This window comes from Bubalus bubalis, chromosome 2, assembly GCF_019923935.1.
Source record: "Bubalus bubalis isolate 160015118507 breed Murrah chromosome 2, NDDB_SH_1, whole genome shotgun sequence".
NCBI lineage: Eukaryota > Metazoa > Chordata > Mammalia > Artiodactyla > Bovidae > Bubalus > Bubalus bubalis.
In genome coordinates, this window is record NC_059158.1 from 34,682,536 (window position 1) to 34,697,095 (window position 14,560).

Sequence of the window (14,560 nt, forward strand, 5' to 3'; positions counted from 1 at the left end):
CACATTCCAGCCCTCTGCCACTTGCTCTATTTAGAGCTGGGCCTCTCCTCAGCCTGGACACCAGATGGAGGTGGAGGTGGGAGGGAAGCAGCACAGAACAGACCGACCAGATTCACCGCCTTTATGAAAATACTGCTCAGACTCTGCACACCCCGTGGGCGGCCCGCCTACAGCATGAAGGGCAGGTCTAGGTTCTTCTCGCCGGTGCCCACGTAGATGTAGCCATAGTTCTTGGTGCGAGGAGCGTGGTAGAAGGTGAGGCCGGGCCAGAGCAGGCTGCGCAGCACCACCAGGGCGTTGCCCCTCTCCATCTGGACACTCCAAGACCCTGGGGGGTGGGGAAGAAGCAGCAGAGGACAAGGCCTGGGCATCATGGGGGCAGAGCCCCACTGGGGGTGCGGAAACCCCAGCTCCAGGCAGCCAGGCCTGAGTGTGAAGGTTCCACTGGGAAAGGGGAAGACAATTTAATTATCCCAGCGCTTTACTCCTCCTGATTGCCTTTGAGCCATTTCACTGCTCATTAAAGCCACTTCCAGAGGGAGGGCGAAGGAAATGAAAAGAGGTGGAACTCAAAGCAGTCCATTTTGTTCCTGTCAGCAAGTCCAGTGATAGGTTGCATGGGGGAGGAAGCTGGGTCACCCATGCACAGGCGGAGTGGGGTTGGGGCTAGGCCAGGGAGACGCCAGGCTCCTCTCTTCCCTGCACTCGGGCTCGCTGGTGGCCTGCTGTCCTGGTGTGCTTCACCTCTCTTGCAAAATTTTGCTCCAGGCCCAGCAGCTTAACTCTGAGGTGGATGAGACCTGCCCAGGCTCACATAAAAGTGTGGCCTTTTCAGGCCTCCGGCTCAATAGCCCTTTTCTGGCAGCTGGTAGACTGAGAGCCATCCTTAGTGGGAGGGGACTTGGGCCACAGCTAATGAGCCTTTGTCTGTCCTGGGTTCTGCCCTGGTTTTTGCTCCCCAGACGGGAGCAGCCCAGCCTGGGGCTGAGTTGTGCAGCCACGAGGACTTGGCGGGAAGGGCCTGATACAGCTCCAGAACCAAGGGAGGGAGCCGCTGTGTGGGAGGAAGGAGCCTGGGAAAATCGCCCCTGGATGCAGATCTGGAGCTTCTATTCCCCTGCGCCGAGGCCTCTCCCAGCCCAGCCGCAGCTCTGCCCCAGCCCCTGCCAGAAAGGCAAATGCTTTGAAGGTTTTGGTGCTGGACCAGCCAGTGATGCACTGAGAACTGCGCCGAGGCCTTCATCAGCTGCCAGCCCAGCCCGGCTGCCTGGCTCCCGCTGCGTCGCTGCCCCCAGGCCTCCTCCAACCATGGCCTACCCCGGTCATTCCACACCCAGCAGCCTTGGAGCTCAGGCTCCACCCACCAGAGGCCACCCTGATTACAGGAGACCTGACCACGAGGCACCCTTTGCCCTGATGGCAGCTCAGCCCATCTCAGGGCTCCAGCACCTGCCCAGGTCAAAGCTAGAGCTTTTGGGGTATATGTAGTCTGGTGGCCTTAACCTGCTTGGGGGGTGCCCACGCAGGGGCCACCTCAGCACTCTGCGGTGGCCTGCACCAAGCACCACCAGCCAAGGGTGAGGTGATGAAGCAGAAGCTACAGTGTAGGCTTGACCCCACTCCCCCAGGCCCCCTCAGTGCCAGCCAGATAGCATCGAGAAAGAAGAGTGTCCCTAGGTTCCCAGAGCTCTGACTGGGCACTGCCTGGGAGGGTGGGGGTGGTCAGAGAAATGGGGAGTATCTCCCCCAGCTCCTGCAGCATGCCTCTCTGGATCCCTGAGATCTTCCACCTCGTAAACCTGCCTGCAGGTTCTGGAGCCTTAGCCTGTTGCTCTGCTAGTCATTCATTCCAGAAAACAGATGGCCTAGGGGTAACAGGAGAAGGGGTGTGACAGAACAAAGTGTTCCCAGTACACCGTATGCAGCTTCTGGCCAGAACACAGACCCCCGGAAGGTAACCCCTGTGAGCTCCCTGTGCCAGTCCCCGCAGCAGCATCTGGGGAGTCCCTTTCTGCTCCAGGAGTCCACAGCCACAGCCCCCTGGAACTGAAAAAGGTCAGGCTCTGACCACCCGAAGAAGGCAGCTTACAGCCCCGCCGCCTCCCCCCCACCCTGGGCCAAATGCTGCCCTGGAGAAAGAACTGGAGTCCCCCATCCATACACACTCAACAGTTCCCTGTCACCAGCGCTTTGGCATACCCTGAGCAAGGACGGTCCTGGCTTTCCCGGTACCAGCCTGCCCACCTAGGGCTTGGCCACCTCTTGCTTCTAGTGGGTGGGGGAGGGGCCAGGCTCATCAGGGGCTCCCCCTACACTAGCCAAGCAAGAGCAAGGAGAAACAGGGTTTCCCCACTAGGGTTGGGGATCTGTGCCATGCAGGCCCAGGGTGCTGGCAGAGTACAGAAGTAGTATGTGCAGGGCTGGCCAGCCAGTGACACTACTTCCTACCCTCCCTTGCATTCCTGTCACACTTCTGTCCTTTCCTTGTCCCTGGCTCAGCTTGTCGCCCAGGAAACACATACTCTCAACGTGCCAGGAGTCACGTAGCATCTACCTGGGAAGCCAGGCTCTTGCTTCACCTTCACCCACTTTTATTACTGCAGCTGCTGGCAAGGCTGGGCCCAGCCAGCCGCCGCCAATGGGACTCGAGGGGAAGCAGCCCATGCTGTCTCCCGTCTCCCCAGACCTTCCCTCCAGCCCCCTGGCAGCCAGTCTTCTCCACAAGCTCTCTTTTCTGAGGATGTGGTGGGATACAAGCTGGTAAGCCAGGAATGGGGCCTCCTGCATGAGCAGGAGTCTTCCTGGGCCTTGGGGTCTCTCTCACCTTGCCAGTGTGGGAAGCTCAGGCTGGGAGATGCTCATCATAGTTACATTCCCCTGCCCTCCAGAAAGAAAGGCAGCCAAGTTCTGAGATTAAGTTGGAGGAGGAGAGTGGACCAGGCTGGAGTTCAGGGCTGTCCAGGGGCGGTAAATGGCTTAAATCCACTCAGACCAGCACCGCACAACTTGTCTCACACACACAAAAATGGCCACAGGCCCCTTCTCAGAGCAACCAGTCCCCGACACCAGGGCCACAGCACATGGGAGGGGGTGGGGGCGGGGACACGCCAAAGAGTTCCCAGTCTTATTGATAGGCAAGGCCAAGCCCCTTGGTGCAGAAGGCCGAGCACCTGTCACCTGAACCTCCACTGGACTGGAAGGGAGGTGCCACCTGCCCCCTCTGAGAGAGGGCTGATCCCAGACCCCGCGTTGCCCACCCTCTCCAGTGCTGTCTCCCCTGTCCCCCACCTCTTCCCAGCCATCACTTACTAAAAGCTGCTTTCCAGGCAGGCAGGCCCCTTGCTGCCCTCTGCTGCCTACTCTGGGCACTGTGCTGGAGCCCTCGCTGCTTCGTAGCCGGCAGTCCCTGAGATCTCTGCTCCAGCCCAGAGAGAGGCGCTCTGCCCTCCACCCGCATGCTCTGCTTCCCAGGACACCTATGCGGCACCTGCTGTTCTACCTTGCCACTTCACATCCTCTGTTTAGTTTGATCTTCCCAAACGCCTGTGAGGCAAGGATGGTGCCTTGTTCACAGCAGCATCTCCTGTCCCTGGGACGTACTAGCTGCTCAGTGGCTATTTGCTGACAGCATAGAAGGTTAAGGAGTGTTGAACAGCAGAGTACTGCCCAGAAATCTGGCATCCTGACTTAGTGCTCCATGTCTCACCTACTCTTGGCTTTTGCCCTGTGTCTGCCAGAAGGATGCTTCTGCTGCCAAAGCCCTACTCCCACAGAACTCCACAGACCCCATGGCACAGTGGGACGGCTCGGGAGGCCACAAACGGCTCCAGGCAACATTCTTACATCCTCTCTCCAGCCGAGGGTGGTCCAGGGACCAGCTGCTGAGCGCCTGGCCAATCCATGTGGCCACAGAGAGCAGGAGTCTCAGGGACTGCCTGACCCATTCCTGCTCACAGGTGATACAGAGTTCCCCTCAACAGTTGCTTCAGACCCAGAAAGGAAGCTGATCCTATCTGGGCAGATCCCATCCTTCCGACCAGTACTGGTGCCTCAGGGAACTCATCGTTGAGACTTTGCTTCACTTAGCAACCCAGCCATTCTGGCTACTGTCTGCCTGGTGGGGCAGCCTCCCAGCAGCTCCTTCTGCTCTTTCAGGGGCAGATATTGCAAGGAGTCTGGGAGCAGAGTCAGAGTGTCTGCTCTCCCCCAGCCAGCCATATTTCCATCGCCATACCACAGGCCCCACCAAACCATCCTGAGTAAAACCCGGCCAGACTTCCTGCAGGCTTTCTGGTGGTGGCTGTGGGAGGAGAGGAGCTGGAGGCCCAGAACTGTGGAGTTTCCCAAAGTCAGGCCAGGAGCATCTCTCCCCTCCAGCGCTCAGACACAGGAGACTCCGGGAGTCCCTCACTCCTAAGGCTCCAGCACTAAGGACAGGCAGCATTCGGGGAGGAACTGGGGTGTCATATCATCAGTTGATCTCTCAGCCCTGAGGCCCACTGTAAGTGCAAGAAGTCTAGGTTCCGGGGGGGTGGGGAGGAGGCCCCCTTGTTCCATCCCCCGCCCTCCACAGTCACCCAGCACTCTGAAGGGAGAGCCTCATCCACTGGCCCTGGGCTCCCTGCTGCCACGGCTGAGAAGTCCGCACTGGGCAGAGCTTTCCAGCCATGCTCCGAATCGGGGAGGGACTGCTGCCCCCAGATTAGGGGTGCTAAGAGGACTTTTCTCAGTCGGCCACGCAGGCCCTGGCACTGGGTCCCACCACCACAGTGTTCCTAACTCCCTTTACCAACCAAGGATGTGCAGTCCCCTCCAGCCCCTAGTCAGGTGGGGAGCACAGAGTTGGAGGAGGTAATGGGAATCTGGAAAGTGTGTCTGATGGTTAAGAAATTCTCACCCTCTATTACCATCTCCCTGCCGGGTCCGGGATCCCCAGTCTATGCTCAGGGAAGCTTGACTCTGGTGCCCCCGTGTGGTGGAGGCCAGCGTAGCCACTCTTTGCTGGCAGCCCTTAGCCACCTGTGACCCATGGCCCGGCCCCCGCGGCACTGCAGTAGCCCCAAAACGGCCTCCGGAGCCCTGGCTTGCCCCTCTGCATCCGCTCATGCGCCACTGCCTTGTTATCGCAGATCTGCAGCTCCTACTGCCTTGGTCTACTCCTAGGGCTTCCCAGGTGGCTCAGTGGTAAAGAATCTCCCTGCAATGCAGGAGATGTGAGTTCGATCCCTGGGTCAGGAAGATCCCCTGGAGAAGGAAATGGTGACCCACTCCAGTATCCTTGCCTGGGAAATCCCATGGACAGAGGAGGGCCACAGTCCATAGGGTCACAAAGAGTCGGACACAGCTGAGCAACTAAACCCTCCTACCCTTTGGCCCTCTGGGCCCTCCCTAGCCTGCCCAACCCCCCTCTAAGGCCTTTTGCTACTGAAAACAGTATCAGTAATACTTACTGATTTTTACTTGAGTCCTTAATGTCTTAAGCACTATCATAAATGTTTTGTATATGTGTTGCTTTTCATTTAATTTCCATAACAACCCAATGAGGTAGAAAATATCAATTTTCCCCTTCTAAAAATTGAGGCACAAGGAAATTGAGGGAGTTGTCTGAGGTGACCAGGTAGTACACAGCAGATTCAGGGTTCCAACGCAGGCTTTCTGGTTCCAGAGCCCTTGTGTTTAACGACTACTGCCGTCCCACCTCTACCCTGAGTTCCAGCCCAATTGGGTTGCTCATTGCTCCTCAGAAATGTTTCCCCCTAGTGATGGGGGTGACTACTGTCCCGCGATTCCCATCATCCACTGAAAACACCATCTGTTTGACACCACAATTAAGGCCAGAGCCTTGGAGTCTAATGCTTTAACACATACTGTGTCCTTGGATTTAACTCTCTGAGCCTCCGTTTTTTTATCTGTAAAATGGGGATAATGATATAATAGTATCTAACTCACAGATCAACTGTGAAGATTAAAATGAACTAAGGAAAAAAAATGAGGCATGGGAAAGACTGGGCACAGTGCCTGCCACACAGTAAGCAGTGCCGTTGCCTTTATGAGTAGTTCCTAGTATCACTGTCTTTGCCATCAACAACAGATCCCTCCAGCTCTCAGAACACCAAGCATGGGGAGGGAAAAAAGCAGGGGTACTGAGGCAGTGCCTTAGGTGTGGCCCCTGAATGCCCAGAGCCTGGCACCTGTCCTGGGATGCAGAGCCCAGCAAGAGCATCTTCCAAGGATGTGTTCATCTCTACTGGTGGAGCCCAGGGAGGAACCGGGGTCTCTGACCCCCACCAACTGCCGGCTGTGTGCCTGGGCCAGGTGGGCCCTGAAGCACAAGAAGGCCTCTGAAGTTGTATGTTTTATGATTTAAAAGCACACTTAGCAGGAGCAGACGTACAGAACTCATTTCCTTAGCAGGTGGCCCTCTGCAGGCCAGTCGGCACCTACTCCCCGAGCACAAGCTGTGTGCCAAGCACTGGATCTAACCCCGAAACCAACCGTGAAGATGTATATACGGCTAGTGTTTTCAGGGATGTTTTGGTGGGGGGAAATTCCCAACTTGCCTTCATTCAAGATTGGTATAAAAATCAAGAGAGATTTCCTGTCTGTGGAAGCACCTGGAAGACAATCCTTTTGTCTGCAAACATTTGGAGCTGAGCCCTGTATTGGGCCCTGGAGGAGCTTCCTACTCAAGGCCCCATATTGAACTCCCAGTTCCCACCCAGGCCGTGGGTCCCACTCTTAAGAGGGAATGGCAGGTGGTATGGCCCACTGTTCTGACCTGGGGGTATATCCAATGTCCTCCAAGTAACCAAAGGCCGTTACCTCTGGGGATGTCATGCTCCAAAGAGTCCATGAAGTCTAGGGACGGGTCGAGCTCAGCCTTCTCCAGCAAGGTCTTGTTCTTCAGCTCAACAGGCTCCCTGAAGTGGAAGTAAGAACTCAGCTTCTTGGCTTCAGACAAGGACAGTCCTACAAAGGGGCGGCAGGTAGGAAGGGATGGTCATCCCCAAGCTCCACAGTCCCCTCCCTCTCTGACTGGAGACCACAAGGAGGGGCTTGCAGAGGGTTCAGTCAGCTACTGATGGGGAACTGAAGGGTGGAAAGGGACCAGCGTTCTCTCAGCCAGAACTCAGCTCGGCCCTTGCGACGAGAACAGACTACGGAGGAGGAGCATGGAGAAATGTGGGGAGCCCAGCCCCGCACACACCCCCAAACCCAGGTGGCCAGACACTCTCTCAACTCAGGCATAAAAGAGTCAGGGTCCAGTAACGACATTCGGCAGTTCCTCCCAAGTGATGTGGCAACAGTTATTCCTTCTCTGAGGTTCCCCTGGACTCCCAGACATGTGTCTGACTGTGCTTGGGAAGAGAACTTACCTTCAAAGGTCCGATTGACATTGATAGGTCCAAAAGGGGTCTTAAAGAGGGCGCCTCGGGGGATGACAGCCACAGCCTTGTCGATCTGGTCAATAACGGACACCAAGCGTGTCTCTTCCTTGATCTGGAACTGAGGAGACAGGAAAACAAGTTACCCTGCTGGGGTGCTGTGCCCAGTCAGTCATGCCTCATGCAAGGGCCCCCTGCATGTCCATCTGACCTGGGTCATCACGCAGAGATGCCAGGTGCATGGAAATTCACCATGAGTGAAGCCCTTGCCTGCCTTCCCTCCTCCCATCCTTAAATTGGTAATACGTACTGCTGGGGAGTACGATATTTAAAACTTTTTTTAAAAAATAATAAAAAGCAGTGTCTCATCTCATTCCTGGTCCCCCAGTTGCTCTCACTGGGAGCAGACACCATTAACAGTGTTTTATATACCAGTCCAGAAACAAACCATTCTGTCATCATGTTGCCTATTTTGCCTTTTTAAAATATAAAAGCTATCATGCTGACTGTAGAATACCTGGGTGATAGAGAAGTATTTTATAATATACCTAATAAAATTAAAGCCATCATAATCCCACCTGCTGAAGGTAATCGCTGAGAACACATTGGTATAATCCCTTCTGTTCTTTTTTCCTATGCCTATATTCAAAGGAAAATTAGAATTACAGTTTACATAGTTTCTTGTCCTGCTCTTTGACTTAACATCATTTCTCAAACATCACCCCATACTGTAACATGTTTACACAGATGAAATTTGATTAGAATCAGTATCAAGGGCAACCCCAACCCAAACAAAAGGACTTCATAGAGATGTTGGGGAGAAAACAGCACTTGACAGGGAAAAAGTCACTGGGAGACCCCAGAGTCATTCAGCCACATATTTCCCCTGGGCTGCTGATTGGAATTGTTTACAAAGGAGAAGATGGAAACTAATAAGTGTCTAGGCTGGGTGCTTTAAATACATCACCTTGGGAATTCCCTGGCAGTCTAATGGTTAAGATTCTGTGCTTCCAATGCAGGGGACGTGGGTTCAATCCCTGGTTAGGGAACTAAGATCCCGCAACCCTCATGGCAAGGCCAAAAAAAATGGCACCTCATTTAACCTGTACAAGTCTCAGTTCTACAGAAGAGAAAACAGAGGCTGTAGAGTTTGTCCAGCAGGCAGGGGGTTGCAGCTGAAGCATCACAGACCTAGACCCAGACATCTGGCCTCACCCACGTTCAAGGGCAAAGGTTGGATTTTGAATCACAGGTTTGTCTATTTTCAGAAATTGGGTTATTTTCCAACCATGCAATCCCATATTTTAATGTTGCTTATTTTGCTGTTTTAAAATATAAAAGCTGTCATGCTTACTGTAGAATATCTGGGTAATATGGAGATATTTTATAATATACCTAAGAAAATTAAAACCACCCATAATCCTATCTCCTAAAAGTAATCGCTGCTAACAGTTTCAAGTGAATGTATTATCTGTGTGTGTGTGTGTGTGTGCTAAGTCTCTTCAGTCGTGTCGACTCTTTGCAACCCTATCAACTGTAGCCCGCCAGGCTTCTCTGTCCATGGGATTTCCAAGGCAGGAATAGTGGAGTGGGTTACCATGCCCTTCTCCAGAGGATCTTCCCAACCCAGGGACTGAACCTGCATCTCATGTCTCCTGCATTGGCAGGCATGTTCTTCACCACTACGGCCACCTGGGAAGCCTGAATGTGTTACCTAGTAAAATACAAATCTATACAAAAATATAAGCACCTGTGCACACCCCCTGATCCCAGAGCAATGCACAGACCGCTTCTTCCTAGCCCCGGCCCATAACCCAGCTCTCCCGAGAGCTGCCCATCCCCTTGCCACCTTGTCATCACTCAGGAGTGATGTGACGCTGGGCAGGTGACTTAACAGAGGTTTCCTCCTCTCCACCCCCTGGAGGCAATGCACCAGCGTCCTAGGGCCATAAGGATGGAGCGAGGGGGCCGGCACGGAGGCCCAGGGCCGAGCACACCCAGCGCCCCAGGCCCCATGGCCCCAGTGGCTGTGATGATGACCGTGCTTGCCGCCACCAGTGTCCACCAGCCCAGCCCCTTGTGTTCAGGCCCTCCTCCTCCTGTCTTCACTCACCACGACTTCTTCTTCAAAGACCTTCTCACCCTCATTCACCTTCTGCAGCTCAGTGTGTTCGTACTCATGGGAGGGGTCCCCCATGAAGCGACCCTTCACCACAGACGTCTGTGTCTCCATCTCCTTTGTGGCGGGAGGCAGGAGGCTCCACTCCATGCAGTTCAGGCTGCCAACAACATCCACATGACCCCAATTCTAACTCCTCTCATTCCAGCGTCCTGCCCCTGCCCCTTCTCCCAAAGGGCTGAGGCCCAAGAAAGGCTGTTGGGAGTCACACCTTTCCCCCTTAGAAACTGCAAGAGCCTGTGGTGTACCCCACCCCATATGTGATGACATAAAACTTAATTTCTTAAAAGCTTCAGTCTGCCAAGATTCCAAGAGCATCTTCCTACATAGCTGGATTGTGAGACCACAGATGAGTTTCTGGAAGCTGAATTGCCTTAATTTCAGATCCCTCTGCTCCAGAGGGCCCACAGCCATGCTCAGCCTGCCTGCTGAGCTGATACACAGCCATCTCCCCCACGCTTCTCCCGGCCCAGGCTCCGGGAGCTCTCCTCCTCTGAGAGCTTCAGGGGCATCGCCAGCCCAGTCACTTCTTTCTCACACCCTGCCGGGAGGGGTGTCCGCCCGCTCCTCCCTCATCCACCCAGCACCTACATCCCCAGCCTGCTCTGTTTCCCCACTTCACTCTCCACTGGCTCCTTCACAACATGAAGATACCCCAGCTTTATAAAACTAACAGTCCTCAAATCCATGCCCCTCTGGGCAATGCCCCTTTCCTGCCCCTCCCTCCTCTTCCCCAACTCTGGACCATAATCAAGAACATTTTGCCCTGCCAGAGCCCTTCCTTCCCACCCCGCTTTCACTCTGACCACTGCACCAGGATTCCACCCCTGGCACCCCAAGAAACTGCTCTGAAGGCCAGCCATGGGACCTACAAGCCAACACGTGCATTTCCATGTCTGCTTCCTTTGACACCTCCCCTTCCTCCTCTCCAGTGCCTTAAGTGTTTCCGAGGATCTATTCTCAGCCCTCTTTTGTCTCCACAGTCTCACCTACCTGACTCCCAGAACCCCAGCTACTCCCTAGTGGACACCCCGAATCCAGTCACCTCTCACCACCTCCACTGCTTCCACCCTCATCCAAGCCACCACCTACTCTCACCCAATATCACAGCAGCTTCCTAACTGGTCTCCCCATGTTCGTACCTGCTCCCGCTTTGGTCTGGTCCCCACCCAACTGGGAAAACCTAAGCCAGACTGTGACTCTGTGCAGACTCTCCCAGTGACCTCCCACTGAGCCAAGCACTCACAGGGCCCTGCATGACTGTCTCGGCCTCTCTGACCTCATTCTGTGCAGTGGTTCCCCCTCACTCACTCCTCTCTAGCCACACTAGCCTCTACAGGATCCCACAAGTACACTAAACACACACCTGCCTCAGGACCTTTGCACTTGCCTAGAATTCTTTTCCCTCAGATAAACATATAGCTCACTCAGTTGCCTCAGGTCTCTTCTCAAATGTTACCTCCTGAGAGAGGCCATCCCAGATCTCCCTTTTTATAATAGTACCCCACCCTGTATTCCATGTCTCCCTTAGCACTTAGCACCAATGCTAAGCATATGCAGTATATGTGTGTGTGTTTATTGTCTGCCTTCCCTCCCCACTACACACACACTAAAATGTAAATTCCATGAAGACAAGGACTTTAGCACTGAATTCCCCATGTCTAGATCAATGCCTAGCACATACTAGGTGCTAGAGAAATAAAAACTTATTGGAATACAGTGAGGTTCAAATCTCTATCTTCAGTCCAAATTTTTCTTTTGGACTCCAGATCCATACTTTAGTATGCTTCCTTACCACTCTGCCCCACGGCACCTGACACCAAACTCGCTGGGCTTCCCCTAGTACCTCCTGAACTCTTTCCCAGTGCATGGCATCAGCCCTCACCCAGCTGCCTGAGATGGAAGGAAGGATCAACCTTGACCTCCTCTTCACCTTTCCCCATTTATTTGCAAGTCCTGCCACTTCTACCACTGAAATCTTTCCAACCCCACCCCTCCATTCCTTCCTCCTTTCAGTCTGCAACAGACATCCAAATGCTCGCCCACTTCCAGACCCTTCTGCCCACTCAGGTCCGAGCAGGCTCTTCTTGATTGAAGGCCCTCAGTGGCTCTGCATAGCCTATGGACAAACAACACCCTAGGCTGCCACTGTCCTGGTTGCCTACCCTCTGTTCTCCCAAACACCCCAAGCGAGCTCCAGCCAGCAAGTTTGCAGTTTTTTCCCTCTGACTGGCATGCCTTTCCCCAGCTCCTTCCTGGAGAACTCCAGGTCATCTCTCAGATTTCAGTAATCTTATTTAAAATTGCTCTCCAAATAGCATTGAAACATGCATACTACCATATGTGAAACAGATCGCCAGTCCAGGTTCGATGCCTGAGACAGGGTGCTCAGGGCTGGTGCACTGGGACAACCCAGAGGGATGGAATGGGGAGGGAGGTGGGAAGGGAGGTTCAGGATGGGGGATACATGTACACCCATGGCTGATTCATGTGAATGTATGGCAAAAAACACTACAATATTGTAAAGTAATAAGCCTCCAATTAAAATAATTTACCAAAAAATGCAAAAGGAATAAAGATCTTAAAGCTGAGATCTTGAAGGCAAAAAAAAAACAAAAAAGATGCTCTCCAGGAGAATGTCGCACCCTGCCTCCCCTTCGTGTACACCTCTGTCTTAGTTTTCAGATGCTTTGCTGTAATTGCTGGGTGTGAATAAATTGGAGATAGGGAGAGTCTTAGCCATCTTTTTAACCCCAGGTCTAGCACGGAAAAATTCAGTCAATGTTGGATTGCTGCATGGATAGATAAATGAAGTCTCCAACTTTCTTCAGCCTGAACAGAACGCTTGTAAGATGGGGAGCTCCCCATCAACGGGGTAGTCAAAAGGAGGGTGGATGGTCCTAAATGGAGTGTCCAGGAAAATCTCCTCAGTTCTAAATCCCTTCCTTTCCATTCCACATTTATTCACTACTTCCTGGAGTGCCTCCTATGAGCCAACACCTCCACCCCAAATGCTTCAGGCCCCATTTCCAAAGAGCTCCCCGCTACTCCTCAAGGCTTCTGACCCTTCTCCAAACTAAAGCCAAACTTTAGTTTGGACCCTTCTCCAAAATTTCTCTTTGGAAACCTAGGTCCACCACAGGGCTCCTACTCTGGGTTTTCATTCTCCGGAAGCTTTCATCTTGCCCCTCCTCCGTTCTTGCCCTGCTTCCATTATTAAGCCATCAGCCTCTAAGTTTCTCTGGTGCCTCTCCCCAGGTGTCCTCTTGGGGCTGCTCTCTCAGATCTCACCCGCTCGCTTTCTGGAACCCGCCCCTTTAGGTCCTACCTCCCACTCGCCCCTTCCCGGCCCGGTAGCCCTTCCCTCAGTATCCCCCTGCGGCCTTGGCCAGTCGGGGCGCCCTCTCCACCTGTACAGGGTCTTGCGCGGTGCGAGCTGGTCCTCGCTCACGCCCTGAGCGATGTAGTAATCGGCGACGAGGCCGAGGATGCGGCCCCAGAAGAGGACCCGATCGAAGCGGTAGTCACGTTTAACCAGCATGAGAGAAGTGAGTAGCGAGGCCCGACGGTCCGGGCTAAGGCCCTGCCCACTGCCAGACGCCAACTCCAGTGACAGCAAGAGGCTTTCCGCGTCCATCGCGCCAGCGGCTCTGCTTAACGCCCGCCAGGTTGCTAGGAGAAGCCGTGTCCATGGAGACCCAAAGCCCCGCCCCTCCACCCTACCGGAAGCAGGATTTCACCCACCTGACCTTCTGCAGGCTAGCCTTCTGGGGCCGCCCGCCAGCCAGCCCTTCTTGCCAAGGAGCGCTTCCGAAAAGCCTGGGCGTACACTTGCTCCCTCCTGCTTCCTTTCCCCACTGGGTGATGGGAGGTGTTCAGTTGTCACGGCAACGGCATGGTTTTACCCCAGAATAAGCAGGATACAGTGGTAAGTTGGAGGTCCCAATTTAGCCCAATTCCAGGGCTATTTTGCTTCCTCTAAAACCCCTCCACACAGTCGACATTTATTGAGTCCTCATTGTATAACATACGCAATGGGGGCTTGGGAAGAAAAACAACAGTAAGACTAGCTATATTATTTCACTCCATTCGTGTCCTTTCTTGGCCTCAGAATTCCCTAAGAAAAGAATTTAAGATCTTCCTGGCTCTAAATTCCCAAGACAATCAATCCCCCCCAGAACCAGGTCTTACCGAATGGGGTCCATCTATTCCACTGTCTTCAGTCTTCACAGATGGCTCTTATCTTTCCCTTTCATAGGATTGTTTCAGCTAAGTGGCAAACAAAGACCTAGAAGGGGGAGTGGGGATTCCCCAGAGGTCCAATGGTTAGGACTCCAGTGTGTGGGGGTAGGGAGGGGCTGGCTAGGCAATGGGGGACCATATAGGGCCACACCCTGGGAAAGGAGGGTGCAAAAAAGGTTACAAAATGTGAGTTTATGGACTACACTTCCCGTTCAACATTTTCATATACAACATCAACAGCTACACATTCCCTACCACCTACATTTACCTACCTCAGGTCCCACGCCTATTGCTTTTAGGTTCAAATGGTAGCAACAGATGAAAGGCCTGACCCACTGAAGCTGGGGCTCTTCACTCCCTGGGCTAGATACAATTTCTTCACATGCATCTCTGGAGTGCCCAGCCAAGGTTAAAAGAGATAAACAGGTGCCTCAGGAGGCTTGTTGTCAGGGAAGATGATATTTGTTGACGAACTGATCTTTTAATTTCTGGATTCCTTTGGAGCAGATTAATGAAATCAGAATGACCTGGGCCCCAATGCCAAGCCAAGAAGTGTCTAAATTACCTGGATAATTAACTTTGATTGTCTAGACATTGTTTGTGAAGGTTTTTTAAAGTAGGACTTGAGGGATCAGACTTGCCTTAATGTCTTCCACCTCCCTTCTTCAAAATTCTCCCTCCCTTTAAGTTGACCCCTCAGCCTGTCCCTTTCCGAGTGGGAGACATGGCCCTGTTCCTCTTCTGTAAGGTACTA

General features: G+C 53.4%; 1 protein-coding gene across 2 annotated transcripts; it reads right to left on the minus strand.

Moving 5' to 3' along the window:
• Window positions 1-106: 106 nt before the first annotated feature.
• On the minus strand, window positions 107-14,486 carry RSPH9 (radial spoke head component 9). Of its 2 annotated transcripts, XM_044929749.1 has the most exons (6): window positions 13,756-14,486; window positions 13,314-13,421; window positions 9,499-9,664; window positions 7,377-7,506; window positions 6,823-6,969; window positions 107-328 (listed from the first exon to the last, which is right to left on the minus strand). In XM_044929749.1, exons 1-6 carry the CDS (start codon window positions 13,767-13,769, stop codon window positions 168-170), a joined length of 726 nt encoding a protein of 241 aa, XP_044785684.1. In that variant the 5' UTR covers window positions 13,770-14,486; the 3' UTR covers window positions 107-167. The 2 variants fall into 2 exon arrangements, with proteins under 2 accessions (XP_044785684.1, XP_006069349.1); XM_006069287.3 differs by lacking the exons at window positions 13,314-13,421; window positions 13,756-14,486 and adding an exon at window positions 12,975-13,213.
• Between the last annotated feature and the right edge of the window lie 74 nt (window positions 14,487-14,560).

What these genes read in the sequence shown, in the direction of transcription:
- RSPH9 (XM_006069287.3), bottom strand. Translation starts at nt 13,201, where the DNA reads ATGGACGCGGAAAGCCTCTTGCTGTCACTGGAGTTGGCGTCTGGCAGT. An exon ending in CCGCGCAAGACCCTGTACAG is followed by an intron (nt 9,665 to 12,974) that starts GTGGAGAGGGCG and finishes TGTTGTTGGCAG; the next exon opens with CCTGAACTGCATGGAGTGGA. An exon ending in TGTCAATCGGACCTTTGAAG is followed by an intron (nt 6,970 to 7,376) that starts GTAAGTTCTCTT and finishes GCCCCTTTGTAG; the next exon opens with GACTGTCCTTGTCTGAAGCC.